This window comes from Dendrobates tinctorius, unplaced genomic scaffold, assembly GCF_039654945.1.
Source record: "Dendrobates tinctorius isolate UK_male_01 unplaced genomic scaffold, ASM3965494v1 ptg000007l, whole genome shotgun sequence".
Taxonomy (NCBI): domain Eukaryota; kingdom Metazoa; phylum Chordata; class Amphibia; order Anura; family Dendrobatidae; genus Dendrobates; species Dendrobates tinctorius.
In genome coordinates this window covers 44,517,063-44,533,375 of record NW_027361675.1, presented here as the reverse complement: position 1 = coordinate 44,533,375, position 16,313 = coordinate 44,517,063, and the positions used below count along the sequence as shown (strand labels likewise).

At 40.1% G+C, this 16,313-nt stretch overlaps 1 protein-coding gene across 1 annotated transcript in view; it reads left to right on the top strand.

The window, feature by feature from the left end:
- Positions 1–1,031: 1,031 nt before the first annotated feature.
- Positions 1,032–16,313, top strand: part of LOC141085915 (uroplakin-3b-like protein 1) — a 42,522-nt gene continuing 27,240 nt past the window's right edge. The window contains exons 1-3 of the mRNA XM_073571550.1: positions 1,032–1,089; positions 3,032–3,175; positions 6,562–6,778. Coding sequence (XP_073427651.1) covers positions 1,032–1,089; positions 3,032–3,175; positions 6,562–6,778 — 419 coding nt within the window. The remainder of the gene's footprint in view (positions 1,090–3,031; positions 3,176–6,561; positions 6,779–16,313) is intronic.

The window sequence follows — 16,313 nt, the reverse complement described above, 5'->3', positions numbered from 1 at the left end:
AGTCCGAGTCTTTCACTACTCGCTCATCCCTATTGCAGATTATTGTAAAAACAATATGGGATGCCACACAATGGCAGACATGGCTCTGACCTGAGCTTTTTGAGATGTATTAGTTCCTTCAATTTCGTAAATTAGTAAACAGTTTTCAAATAAAATGTAAAAATATCTAATTTCAGCTTCTGATATGTGCTTTATGCCCTGTTGTGAATAAAATATGGCTATAAGATATTTTCAGATCGTTGCATTCTTGTTTCTTTACATTTCACTCAACGTCCTAACTTTTTGGGAATTGTGGCTGTACAAGGAGGTTACTCGCTAACAATCTTAAAAAGCATTTAGTCTATCATAAAAATAAAGAAAAACCATAACGTAAAAGAAAATATGGTTACGTGTGTTTGTGTGTGCGTGTACAAGACATACATATCAGGAAATGTTTGCATGTATAATTATAGATGTGTATAAATACTTATATATGTGGACATACATTTCTTACCCATACCATTGCCAGATATTGTGTTTCCTGAACTAGTTTACCTCCAGTTAGGGTTTGTCTAGCTAAAAATATCTCCGGAACTTACGCAAAACATGAAAAACCCTACATTCTTACCACACCTAGTATGATATTTACTCTTGAATACTATTGGGTCACTGCAGCAATGGTATCACATAATATATCTTGAATGCTCCATCAGGACTTTCATTAGTAGTATTTGATAAACATTAGTTCTCATAATCCTTTTTTTGAAATGTAAGAATTCCTTAAAAATTATATTTTTCACTAAATAACCTCCTATTACGTTTTATTATTTGTACTCTAAAACAAGTCTGACGTGTCTGTCCTCTATTCTTCTCTTCATTATGTCAGGAATGCATGAACCATTATATGCAAGGGACCATTATATCCCCAGGGGAGACACCAACCCTTCATAGAAATATTCTTAAAAGTTCAGAATCATCTGGAGCGAGGCAAACAAGTACTACGTCCACTGTACTTACCCCACTGCATTAAAATTGTAATACATTATTCAATCATGGAGCTGCTCCTAAAACTGGGGCTCCTGCTTCTGGGGGTCACGGCAACACTAGCAGGTAAAGCAGTTTATCTCTTCTCACTTTTTACTATTTCCTTGAGCTGATTTTTTTTTCAAGAGTTTGTGGCACCTTTTACATAGAGGAAATGTGTTGGGGCAATTTTCCCATGTTAAATATTCTTAAAGTGATATTTACTGTTGTCATTTATGTTTTTCAAAGATTTATCACTTATTATTCATTCACTATTTTGATTAACACATTAAATGTAACATTTTCATTGTTGTACTTAACAGCAAGTGGTTAGATTTGCTTCGCACTATATATAAGGGGAGAAACGGTTTACTTAAGATTTATTCAGACTTTTTGTCATTTTTTAACAATTTGTCTCAGATGTTCCAATAAATCTGCTCTTGGCGACATAATTGCTACATATACCGGTATATCACAGATGACAAAAGTTGCAGCATGTGAAGGAAGTCGGTATAATAAACTTTACTTGTGCAGTCCAAGAGAAGATTTTTCATTCTTGCAATTCTTTTTCCCAAAATTTGCAATTTGCATGTCGCTAGAAATAGGCTAAATAGTAGAAAGTGGAAACACGTTTGCCCTAGACCATGTGGAATAAAATATGTAACAAGGTAATAATACAGTATAGAGAATTTGTCTGTTTTGTTTCTAACACGAGAGGTAATACTTACAAACAGCGCATTTTATTTTACCAAATGTAAATTGAAAAGCAGAAAGAAGTTGAAATGAACTAGTTAATGCTAAATGGAAGTGGTATCTAAATACATTTATAGATCATATAATAATATTATAAACAGAAATTTATTAGACTTGGTTATCTTGGGTTTTCTTTATAGCTATGACCAGGGCTAAGGATTAACCATTTTTTTTTGTGTATTAGCTAAGGCTAGTTTCACATTTGCGCTTTTGAGCGCAGCGACGGCCTGCGCACGGCCGCCGCTAAGCCCCGCCCCCTGCCGCGCCTCCGCCGGTAGCTCCACCTACCGGCGCATGACGCTGCATGCGTCCTGCGTCCCCTATCTTTATTACTGGGGGCGCAGGCCATGCGCAGTATGCGTTTGGCGGCACATGCGTCCATTTCACGGTGCGCCGAGCGCAACCAAACTGCAGCAGGTTGCATTTGGCGCTGGTCGGCGCACTGTCAAAAGGACGCATGCGCCGCCAAAAGCATACTGCGCACAGCCTGTGCCCCCAGTGATAAAGATAGGGGACGCAGGACACATGCAGCGTCTTGCGCTGGTAGGCGGAGCTACCGGTGGAGGCGCGGCAGGGGGCAGGGCTTAGCGGTGGCCGTGTGCAGGCCGTCGCTGCGCTCAAAAGCGCAAATTCGAAACTAGCCTTAAAGAGCATCCGTAGTTTTATTATTAATTTTGTAAATCAATAGTACACATGAAAATAATACACTCTTATAAGCACCATCTGTCATCTCCTATCTCAATATTGTGAAAGTCTGCCTTCACTGAATACAGATTTTACCCACGTAATGAGAATGAAAGATCAATCGAAGAAGGCAAGGAGGCAGATTACGTTCTAAGATATATGACAAAGTTGTATATTTTCATGTGTTCTCTTCATTTATAAATTAATAATTGAGAAATCAGTTACTATCTTATATGGATAGAGTTGTCTACTGCTCAGTTTTATGCGTCATTTAACATGTCAGATCCCTGCCCACCTCAGTAGTGATGAGAGAACGTGCTCGGATAAGGTGTTATTTGTTAACAGGCTATCCCTGCATGTGTTGCAGCTGTCGAACAGCCGGTAGACATGCAGCCGCTGGGACTTGATCATATCTTTCGAGCAAGCCAAAGACACTCGGTTAGCACCCGAGCATGCTCGGATAACGGCTTATCCGACCATGTTCGCTCATCACTACACCACAGGTATCCCTGTACTTTTGTGAGCCAATCTATCTCTGCACATAAATATTACAAATTAAAAGCTTTTAATGAATTATTCTGTCCTTTTTCAGAAGTTCGATTTTATGTTCCTCAAGTTACAACCAAGTCAGTTTTAGGGAGACTGACAAATAACAGTTTTGCGCTTGATGAACCACAGTGCATTTTTCAACTGTATAACACAACTGATGTGTGGTTGGTTGTTGCACTGAACAGCGGTAAGTGAATATATTAATAAACCATATTACTAAAGAGACTTTATTTAAAAAAAAGGGGGGGGCACATTGCTCCTGCGAGAACTTTGAACGTCTCAATGTTTTTGCTACTAACTACACAAGAAATCCTTACAGTGAAAGAAACAAGGATGGAATGAGTAACACAACCGCTACCAAAAGCACAGCAATACGATGCACAGAGAAGTGTACATAATGAAGGGAATAGGTTTTTCAGGAATGCAAACAGAGGATAACCTGTCTTAAACAGATTCTTCAGGAATAGAAAAAAAATAGATAAATCAAAGAAATTCCATTATTAATGAAATCCTCAATAACTTTGATAAACAAATGACACTTCTTTTGTATAGGGAAGCTGCCTCTTCTACCTCACCACTTTCTACATTATTTGTGCTCCCAAATTATATTCTAATCTAACACTGGAGAAACCAGGGATGCCGAGGTAACAAGACGCTACTTACACTGCTGTTCACTTCTGAAGATACCAGGGGTGCTGAGGCAAGAATAAGCTGCTCACACTGCTGTCCATCCATCCATGATAGACAGCAGGGTGAGCAGCCATTGCTTTCCTTAGCATCCCTGATATTTCCAATATTAAAGCATAAAGACAGAGTGGACAGCAGTATGACCACCCTCTTCTTACCTCAGCATCCCCGATATTTCCAGTATTAGAACTGAAAGACATTGAGTACAGCTGTGTGTGCAACCTATTCTAACCTCAGCACTTCTAGGTATCTACGGCATTAGATCAGAAAGACATGGTGAACAGCAGAGTGAGAAGCCTCTTCTTACCCCTAGTATCTATAGTATTAGATCAGAAAAAGAGGGTGGATAGTAGAGTGAGCAGCCTCTTCTTACCTCAGCATCCCTGATATTTCCAGTATTAGAACTGAAATACATTGAGTACAGCAGTGTGAGCAACCTCTTCTAACCTCAACACTTCTAGGTATCTATTGTATTAGATCAGAAAGACAGGAGTAACAGCAGTGTGAGCAGCTTCTTCTTACCTCAGCACCCCTGGTATCTATAGTATTAGATCAGAAAACAGGGTGGATATTAAAGTGAGCAGCCTCTTCTTACCTCAGTATCACTGATATTTTCAGTATTAGAACTGAAAGACATTGAGTACGGCATTGTGAGCAACCTCTTCTAACCTCAGCACTTCTAGGTATTTATGGTATTAGATCAGAAAGATAGGATAGACAGCAGTGTGAGCAGCTTCTTCTTACCTCAGCACTCATGGTATTTATAGTATTCGATCAGAAAAAAGGGATGGATAGCAGAGTGAGCAGCCTCTTCTTACATCAGCACACCTGGTATCTCCAGTACTAGAGCAAAAAGAAAAGGTGGACATCAGCATTCACCACCCTTGGTCTCTCCGGTATTAGCTCAAAGTATCGTTTGAGAGAATATCTTCTTACACAAAAAGGGAGTGGGCAGAGCTTCCTACTGCACATAAGCACCTGTCTGATTAACATTCTAGGACAGGTTTCTGTGTATTGATTGTGGCCATTTTATAGTACTATAGTAATTAGCTCTCTAAGCAAAACAAGTGTATGCTAGCTAATTAAAGGTATTTCAGAATTTATTTATAATGACATATTTATTTACTTGTTTATTTTTGTATTTTTCTATTCCAGGAGAACCCATGTAAGGATAGGCCATTATATTTAAAGAACATTGATAATCTCTTGCAGCATTATTTCCTCACCTACCTAAAATTTTTGCACAATACATTGTTTACTTAGTATGTTTGCAAAAAGCCTACTATAGTTATACATATTAATGGGGTTGTCCTCTATTAGGACAACCCCTTTTCATTCCCCATGTTTGCCCTGTTAAATTAAAAACACTTATACTCCCCTCCAGTGCCAAGATCGTTCCAGCGATGTTGGCACTCGCATTCCCTGGGCTCACAGGAGCACTGCGCCCAATCAGCGCCGGTGTCGCAGTCCCCACATTCGGACGTATGAGTAATCTAAAGGACACGAGATTGCAGCCGCAGCTCTCGCTTCCTGTTCAAAAAATATAATATCACCACTAAAAAAGAAAGGCAAGACATTCAGTCCAGGACATAGTCTCTTATCTCAGGGTCTGTCCTCCCTATTAATAAAAGTTTCCAGTGTAGCTGATTAGATTATTCGTACAGTGTGGGAATCAAAATCTATGGACACAAAAAAATTTCTTTGTGATGAGTTAATGGGAAAATGTTGTTTTGTAGGTGGTCTATCTATGATTGTGTGCTGACAGTGGTCAGGTTGAGGCCACCTTACCAAAAAAAGGATATGCACATCAAATATGTATCATACATACTAATCATATATACTGTAAATTGAGGCACTGAATGGAAAAAAAAAATACTGTAATGGAAATATCTCACCCATTCTGAGATCCTCTTTTCAGATCGGGATAAAGTGTGTGCCTGGTTTGGTCCTCAAGTCAACAAATTCAAGGAGTGTAGATTAGCCCTATAGGTCGCTATAAAGGCTCAAGCTGGATCTAACCCCAAATACTCCCGCCCTGACAAGGGCAGTCCACAACTAGCCCTGTTATGGAGGCCCTGCACTCTCCCTTCTTGGATGTCCAGACGCATTTCATCCAAGCGACTGTTCAGGAGACTAACTTGTATTCAGGCATAAGGTTACAAAAGTGCTAGGTGCATAAAAGAAATGGGTCCCTCCACTCTCTGTCCTGTTCTGGAGAGTTGTTTTTTCGGCCCCCAAGTTCAAGTTGAAGGGAAGTCTTAATGCTTTTGCAAACCAAGACATTTTGGACAATTGTATGCTTCCAACTTCGTGGGGACAGTTTGGCCAAGGCACTTTTTTGCTCTAACATAAATGAGCCTCATTGCACAAAGTAAGGTCAATAAAGGCATGATTGGGTGAGCTTGGTGTGAAAGACTGTCCTGCACAGTGTCCTGACTCAACTCCATTGAATATTGAACATTTTTTGGGATGAACTAGAGAGAAGATTGCAAGTTATACCCTCTTGTCCAACATCAGTATCAGACCTTGGAAATACTCTTCTGGTTGTATAATCAAAAACTCCTTTGGACACTCCAATATCTTGTAGAAAGCCTCTCCAGAAGATTGGAAACTTCACATCAACGCCTATGGGTTTAGAATGGAAAATATTAAATGCTCAGGTGTAAGGTGTAGGTATCACAGTACTTCTGATCACATAGTGTATTTCATTATTCAATCTGAAAGACATCCAAATAATTACAGTTGTAAACTCAGTTTTAGTTCTTTCCCTTTCAGTATTACATTGAAATAAAGTAAAGAACAGAAACATGTCATAAACACGCATAGCATTTAAATAAATGTAGTGTTTTGTTATCTTCACTGACTTTACATTTGTTTTATCCACAGTTGTGCCAAATCTGACAGAATATGATCTCAGTACTCCATCTGATTACAAGTTATTCCCAACTAAACAATACTATCATCTCTATCAGCAACCAGCTGCTAGCTACCCATGTGCTGATACTGTTCCAAAATTTAAGGCTTTGATTCCGGTTGGAACAGAAATGTATTGCGGAAATGTTTCATTTTGTAATGGGATTTTAACAGAAAATGGACCTTATAGGTAAGATCATTTCATTATTCTGATTACTTTAACATATTACAGTAGCTTGCAGAAGTATTCACCCCCTCTCCATTGGCATTTTTTGCGTTTTGCTACCTTACAACTTGGAATTTATTTATTTTTTTGAGGGTTTACATCAGTTCATGTAAAGAACATGCCTACAACCATGAACATTTGGTTTTCTTTTGACTGGGAAGCAAACAACAAATAGGACAAATTACCTGAAAACTTTGTTGTGCATAACTATTCACCCCCCTAAAGTCAGTACTTTGTATAGCCTCCTTTGGCAACAATTATAGCTGCAAGATCCTTTTTCAGAAGTGTCTATGAGCTTTTCACCTCTTGTCACTGGGATTTATGCCCATGCGTCAAGGTAAAACTGCTCCAGCTTCTTCAAATTAGATGGTTTCCTCTAGTGAACAGCAATCTTCAAGTCTGACCACAGATTCTCAATTGGATTAAGGTCTGGGCTTTGACTAGGTCATTCAAAAATATTTACGTTTCCCCTTCACCACTCAAGTGTTGCTTTAGCAGTATGCTTTGGGCCATTGTCTTGTTAAGGTGAACCTCCATCCCAGTCACAAATCACTGACAGATTGAAACAGGTTTTGCTCAAGAATAACCCAGTATTTCGCAACATCCATCCTCCCTTCGACTTGGACCATTTTCCCTTACCCTGATGCCGAAAAACATCTCCACAGTAAAATGCTGCCACCTCCATGTTTCACTGTGGGGATGGTGTACTTGGCATGCTGAGCTGTGTTGGTTTGGCACCAATATATAAATAACAAAACAAAGACTGGCACTTCCAAATCAGAAAACTGGTGTGTATAGTTGTGAACTAAGAGTAGTCATCTCTACATAAAAACAAACAAAGTTGCACTCTGTAGTGCTAAAGCATGTAAATATAAAATATATGAAATATGAATAGCATTACTGCTTTAGTTAGTTTACACCTGTACACACCAGTTTTCTGATCTGGAAGTGCCAGTCAGTCTTTTGTTATTTATATATTAGATTTCTGACTGAGTACACAGGTGGACTTCCTTTCACTAAGCATGTGACTTATGAAGGTAATTGCTTTGCACCAGGAATTTTTAGGAGCTTCACAGCAAAAGGGGTGAATACATATGCACATGACAATTCTTAGTTATTTGATCCCAGAAATTTAATTTATACCTATATTTTTCTCACTTCACTTCACCAACTTTGACTATTTAGTGCTGATGCATCACATGCAAATCGGATTACAAGAATATTTAAACACAGGTTGTAATGTAACAAAATAGGTAAATAGCCAAGGGCGTGAATACTTTTGCAAGTCACTGTAATTAGCTCAGCCAATGCAAACCTAATCATACAACAATAGGTTAAAAAAAGTACAACAGCTGGCATCATTTGTACTGGATGTGGTCTGTCCATATAATGTTGGGATGGGGAAAAGCAAGCAGGTGCTTTGTGGGATATGCTTAAAAGGTGCTTTTAGGTGGTGCACTACATATAACTGTTTTGCACATGTGTGATACACTCATATAACGTTGTTTTTTGCATCTTTTTGGGAATTGTGTTTTTTTTTATGTTACGGGCACTTCAGTCTCATTACATATTAGAATTAGTTGGATACAGTGGACACTTACATGTATGGCACATCATTAATGTAGAGAACTAAACAAAGACTGACGGTGACCACTGGAGCATCAGTGCTTGAGCTGGATTAAAAAAAGTCTGAAAATGTGGTCAAATATAATGTAAAATATAATGTAACCAATACTCAGCTGTTCAATCCCTTGCAGGACAAACCCATTAGGCTATGTATCCACGTATGCAGAAAATTCCTGACTGAAAACCGGACTCCTTCCCAGAAAACGCGCTTTTTTTCCACGCGTTTTCCATGCGTTTTTGCACAAAAACCCATGTTTTTTCTGCGTTTTTTTCCAGAGCATCCCCAGTCTCATAGAAAATAGTTACAAATGCGGATTTTTCCTTAAAATTAATGAGCATGCTGCATTTTTTTTGCAGAAAAAAACGCATCAATATGCACAAAAAGTGCAGAATTCATTAAAATAAATGGGATGCTTCTTGTAAGCTTTTTTTAAGTGATTTTGCTTAAAAAACGTGAAAAAAACGCTTACATGTGCACACACCCTTAAGGGTATGTGCACACGTTTCAGATTTGCCTGCAGAATTTTCTGCACAGAATCTGCACCTATTCGCATAAAACACAGGTAAAAATCCTTGCGTTTTTGATGCGTATTTTCATGCGTTTTTTTCATGCGGATTGTATGCGTTTTTGTAAGCTAAATAAAGATATGTTATTTAACAAAAAAAGATTTGTGATGTCATTTCTGGACCAACCTCTTTTTTTTTTCATTTGTCCAACCCACACTCCATTACACACACAGATAGACAGATAGATAGATAGATAGATAGATAGATAGATAGATAGATAGATAGATAGATAGATAGATAGATAGATAATAGATAGATAGATATGGGATAGATAGACAGATAGATAAATAGATCTACATCTATCTATAGATATATCCATATCTATCCATAGATATATCTATATCTCTCCATATATATATCCATAGATATATCTATAGATATATCCACAGACCTATCCATAGTTATATCTATAGATATATCCATAGATATATCCATAGATGCGGGCCGGTATTTGTAGCCGGGGGGGGGGCAATATATATATATGGCCCCTTCCTAGGCTATGCATATCAGCCCACAGCTGTCTGCATAGCTTTTACTGGCTATTAAAATAGGGGGACGCCCCAAAAAATGATGAGGGGTCCCCCTATATTTTATAGTCAGAAAGGCTACGCAGACAGCTGCGGGCTGATATTCATGGATATTGGCCCCCCGGCTACCAATACCAGCCTGCAGCCGCCCCAGAAATGGCGCATCTGACCGATTCGCCAATTTTGGCACTTAGCTCCTCTCTTCCCACTGCCATGTAGCGGTGGCATATGGGGTAATAAGGGGTTAATGTCACCTTGCTATTGTAAGGTGACATTAAGCCCGGTAAATAATGAAGAGGCGTCAATAAGACACCTATCCCTTATTAATATTATTAATCTTATAGTAAGAAGGGGTCAAAAAACACACACACATAAGAATAAAGTATTTTAATGAAACACAACAGTTTTTCATTATTTTTATAGCCCACCTAAATCCATTGGAAGCCATCGTCTCCTGTAAAAAAATTAAAAAAACAAACCAACAATATACTCTCTTTCTGACGTAATATCATTAATAACGATTGTCCCATGACGATCTCCCCTATAGAGCTGTCACATCAGCAGATGTGACTGCTCTATAGGCCTCCGATGACACACTGACCGGAGATAACCTTCCGGCAGTGTGTCATTGGAGATTAGCCTCTCACTTTATGGCTCTACAGCGTGAGAAAATTCTCATGCTGTAGTGCCACAAAGTGACAGGTGAACTCCGGTGACCTGTTGGCGGCGGAGTGATACAATCCCGAGGATTATCTCCGTCATTGTATCACCGGAGCCCCTGGAGAGTGGTCACATCTGCTGATGTGACAGCTCTCCACGGGAGATAATAGCATTAATTGGATTACATCGGACACAGGGAGTATGTTGTTTGTTTACTGTTTTAATTTTTTTTCAGGTGAGCAAGGGCTTCGGGATTAGGTGTAGATGGTAAGTATGTACTATATGTGTGTATGTGGCTTTTTTTTACATTCAACACATTAGCCGGATGATGAGACTACTACTGTCCCATCATTGGCTAATGTGTCAATCACTGTCAGTGTAGCGGGCATAGCTGGATGGGACTTGTAGTCCCATTGGACAATGCCTGCATACATGCACACACACACACAAACACATACACACACAACCCCGCCAGACCCCCGCACAGCCCCTCCAGACCCCTGCACAGACCTGCCCTACCCCCACACAGCTGTTCAGACCCCCGCACAGCCCCGCCAGACCCCCGACAGCCTCGCCAGACCCCCACACAGCCCCACACACATGCAAACACACATAGCCCGCACACACCATACACGCACACAGTCACCGCCCACACCACCGTACATGCACAGTCATTGTCCACACTCCGCCCACACTCTTCCCTCTTCCCAATCTGCAGCGTTTCATCCGCAGCAAAACCGCAGATCTCTTTTAGACCTGCGGTTTTACTGCGGAAGTTCCCGACTATGCAAGTCAATGGGTGCAGAAACGCTGCAGATCCGCACAAAGAATTGACATGCTGTGGAAAATAAAATGCTGCGAATCCGTGTGTTCTTTTCTGCAGCGTGTGCACAGAGTTTTTGATTTTCACATTGACAAACATTATGTGCATAACACACTGCAGATTTGAGGCAAATCCGCGCGTTCAAAAACGCCACAGAAACGTATCAAAAACCGCAACGTGTGCACATATCCTTATACATAAATAAGACAAAATGAAAATATGTTCATCCTCTAAAACTTGTTTGCTTCCTTAACTCATTCTGCCTCGAGCCTGATTTCACCTTCCTGACCAGGCCAAATGTTAAAATCCTGACCAGTGTCACTTTTATGGTAAAACAACTCTGGAACACTTCAACGTGTTCCAGTGATTCTGAGAATATTTTTTGTGACATCTTGTACTTTATGTTAGTGGAAAATTTAGGCCGATATTTTTTATCGTTTATTTGTGAAAATATCGGAAAGTTGTCAAAAATTGTTCAAATTTTGCAATTTTTAAACTTTCAATTTTTATATCCTTGAACCTGTTAGTCATGCTGTACAAAATAATGAATAAATAACATTTCCCATATGTCTACTTTACATGAGAATAATTTTTTAATTGTAATTTGTTTGTTAGGAAATTAGAAGGACTAAAAGTTTATCAGAATATTCAGAATTGAGAGTCCTCAGTGGTTGATACCTTTTAATGGCTAACTGAAAAGATGGTAACACATTGCAAGCTTTCGAGACTACTCAGGTCTCTTCATCAGGCATAACTAATACAAAATCTGAAGAATCACATATTTATGCACAACACAGCACAGAAAAAATGCAATAGATAAGACAAGTGACGTGAAGCAGAACTATCATTATGGGAGAGGGAGAAACATAAATATTGGACCAGTTCATAGATAAGGAGTGAATGTTTTATTGTCCTCTGATTGAGGTCTCCTAATGTGTTGTGATGCCCCCACAAGGTCTTAGGAGCATATTTCTTAATTGATGTAAGAAGACATAAATCCATGCGACACATTCATTCCTGCATTGAGAGTATCAAGGGTTGTCATGAGCTTGTACTCCCAGACTCTTCTCTCTCTCTGAGATATGAAGTTACCTTTCAATACCAGTAATTTCATATAAATGGTGTTGTGATCAGGCATACAAAAATGTTTTGCCACAGGTAGATCCATTCTTTTTTGTCTTATTGTGTGGCGATGAGAATTCATCCTTGTTCTCAGCAGTCTCAAAGGAAGCAGGAAGCTCATGAGGCAGGACGAGTGTCCCCGTCTGAGACAGAGGGAACCCCCGTCTGGGATGAAACAGACCCCCCGGCTGGGGGGAACACAGGTTGCTAGGACTATCGGGCAGCGGGCACAGGGAGTGGATGTGTTCCCTACCAGAGACTTTTAGCTCCGGAGAGCCTTCTTGGATTTATTGCCTGGTCTGCTGCAGCCGTTGCTGGATATAGGGACAGCTTAGGAATGGTACCTCTTTTACTTCATCACCTTCATCAAAGAAGTTGCCACTGTTGGGCACTACAACATATGATGTGTGTTGCATCCGTTCCAGCATGGAGAGGAGTCATATGTCTGAGGTAACCCACTGTGACCCGGGGGCTGGGCCAGAACTGTTTATTCATGTGCAAGGGGCCGGGGTGTGGTCTGACTGTGCCTTAATGGACTCGCCAACGACTACCACCCCATGCCACCTTGTTACATTAACATCAGTGTACATATCAGTGGCAGGGCTAAGAGCCAACACTCTTGTACCCCTCCAAACCTTCCTCAACTCAGCTGCCCAGCTACCTGACCTTCCCCTCTACCATCTACACATTGCCCAGAGAATTCTTTTCAAAATAATAAAGGGAACATGTCATTATCATCATGCTGCCTTAATCATGAGCACCTGGAATCACTGCACAGCTGGGCAACTGCAGTCAGGTATGTTTTCTCTGAAACACTGCTGAATTTCAGAGAATATCATTTGAAAAGCAGTGGGCTACAGGGAGAGACCTGACTAATCTGATGACGCTCCGAATCGGCCTCTCCCTGTTCCTCTAAAGTTGACTGCCAGGTCTCTCCCATATATGTATATAGAGAGAGAACTGCCAATCGACTAGAGTAGTGAGGGTAGAAGCCGGATGGAGACAGCACCTTACAAGTCAGGTCTCTACCTATAGTTTCCGGCTTTTCAAACTCAGCAAGGCTGTGAGTGATAGTTCAGCCACCCTATGGATGGCAAGTGTGTGTTGGGCCACCCTATGGATAACAGGGGCATGTCAGGCTGTCAGTGTTGTGAATGACAGCTCAGCCACCCTATGGATAGCAGGGGGTTGTCAAGCTGTCAGTGACAGCTCAGCTTCTGTATGGATAATAGGATTGTGTTGGGCTGTCAGTGCTGTGAGTGACAGCTCAGCTGCCCTATGGATAGCAGGGTGTGTCAGGCTGTCAGTAACAGCTCAGCCACCCTATGGATGGCAGGGTGGTGTTGGGCTGTCAGTGCTGTGATTGGGTTTCCTCCAGGTGCTTTCCTTTCCTGATAATTGCCAGGCTATTTAACTGGCTGGCAAGGTCAAATTATTGCCAATTGTAGCTTCAGCTCAGTGGTGTGCTTACTCTGTATTTTGATATTCTGACCTTTTGTTGCTGGACCTTAGATTTGCCTTTCAACGAACCCCTTTTGCCTTTGATGTACTCTGAATTTAGTTACCAAACTCCGGACTTTGCCCCGACTATCTGTATGTCTTATCCCTCTGTCTTTGACGTACCTTCCTGGCTTTTGACCTTGGGCCTCTTGACTACTCTGTCTCACGGCTAGTCCGTGAGGAGTAACTTGTGTCACATTAGATTTTCCTCGACAATTCAAGCCTTCAATTGGACAACCATGCAATGTATACAAGGGCCTCCTGACTAGAGATGAGCAAATTTGTTCGGATTCAGTTCCGAATACGATCAGAATCCAATATTGTTTTTGCAATATTTGTCAAACACAGCCAAACGTCATTAGAGTCAATGGGAGTAAAAATAGCTGAATATGTTCGGTACTGATCATAAGACATACGTTCGGCACGAACGGTGTTCAAATATGGCATGAATTTGTCAAAATCAGATTCAGGGCCAAAATTCGCTCATCTCTACTCCTGACTTTCCCCCAGTAAGGGGAAGAGAAGAATTGTACAGTATGAATTCAAACACCCTGTCCTTTTGTTTTAATGAGAGATAAGCAATGTCTTAATTGCAAATATGTAAAGCTTGGGTTTGCCAAGTGTCGATGTGTGTGGGGAAGTGAAGAAAGATAATCGTCAGCTGACCAGTTATGTAAGGCTACTTTCACATTAGTGTTTTTTTGCACAGTGCATCGTGCGCAATAGAAACGCATGCAAAGAACGCATCATGAGTTTTTGCATGCGTTTGTGTTTTTATGCGCATTCGTTCTCTAGGGGTTAAAACCAGTGTCTACACATTTGTATGCAAAAAATGCATGCGCACGAAAACGCAGACAAACGCATGTCATGCACATGCCTGCGTTCCCATAGAGTGTAATGCGTTATTTTGTCGCATTCCATGCGCAAGCATGCACATGCGTTTTTTTTACGCCTTTCAGCTGACCCAAAAATGCAACAGGTTGCGTCTAGCACGCCAAGGTGCACACCTTGAAAAAGCACATGCGCACGAAAACGCGTACGAATGTGTGCAAACGCAAGACCATGCGCCCCCCATGTTAAACATAGGTACGCATGACGCATTCGCATGGACATGCACGATGCACTGCGCAAAAAAACGCTAATGTGAAACCAGCCTAAGATATATGGCATTTCCAACATTGTTCTGTATTGTGTGTGTGTGTGTGTGTGTATGTATGAGTGAGTCTTTGTTTTCTTTATACTCTATTAACAACATGACATCACATAGAAAAAAAAAGTGTTTTTGTAAGATTACGGTCAGATGGACGAACATTCTCTCATCCTAGAGAATTGGGTCGATTATACAAGTAACACTTTGATCAAACTGTGAGCAGAGTTTTATCAGAGTGTCAGCATAGTGTGATCTGATTTAGAGTCATAGCCCACTGTGAGGAGAAAATGGAGAACAAAATTTCTCCATTTTCTCCATTCTGTGAGTCAGCGGAAATCGGACTGCACTTAGATGTCATATGAAACGAGTGTAGTCCGATGTTTTCCACGCACCCAGAGATTTGTATGGGTGAGTGGCATCTGATTTCAAAATGAAAGTACAGCATCCTGAGATTTTTTTCACAGACTGTTTCGGTCAGTGAAAAAAAAAGTGCGTCAGCGCTGCGCCGTAGAATAACATCGGTCAGAGTGCTATCTTGTCCAATGCATGCGCTCATGTGAGCAAGATCTTAATCTGGATTACCAAGATATCATTCTTGTGGCGTTTTCAGTATGGATTATGTATCAAATTTGCTCACTGAATTATTTAGATGCAGAAAAAAATACCCACATAAAACACATTAAAAACTGCAGAGAAAAATTTTTGCATTTTTTGTGAACATAATTAACTGAATCCAAATTAATACACATTGGAAAAAAATTGGTAAGCACAATACCCAAGCCCATTATCCTTCAAAGGAGCGGGCTACACTCTCAATGCACAAATATATCACAAAGATTATGTCACTGTCAGGTGACCCAATAACCAAGAGTGTCACTCATTTTATAAAATACATGTTTTATTAAACATTAATTGACATACAACCATAAAACCATTGCCTCAAACCAACACTTATAGGAAGGAGAAACAGCAAAAGGATACAATTCCAATTATATAATGTGTCAAAATTTAAAGAAAATGACTACAGTATCCTGAATAATATAAAATGCCCAACAATATACTTAGTATTAATTGATTAGATACATTTTTAATTAAACTATAGAAAATTGCATGCAAAAAAACCTGCATAGATGTGAATAAAATTTACTGCCTTCATTTGAATAGAATCTAAAACACAATTCACACCATTGAATGACTATTCATTAATCAGCTGTTGCTGCTGCTACACCGCCATAGCCTTACACATGGCTGCAGAAAATTGCATGCAAAAACCTGCATAGATGTGAATAAAATTTACTGCCTTAATTTGAATAGAATCTAACACATAATTCACACCATTGAATGACTATTCATTAATCAGCTGTTGCTGCTGCTACACCGCCATAGCCTTACACATGGCTGCAGAAAATTGCATGCAAAAACCTGCATAGATGTGAATAAAATTTACTGCCTTAATTTGAATAGAATCTAACACATAATTCACACCATTGAATGACTATTCATTAATCAGCTGTTGCTGCTGCT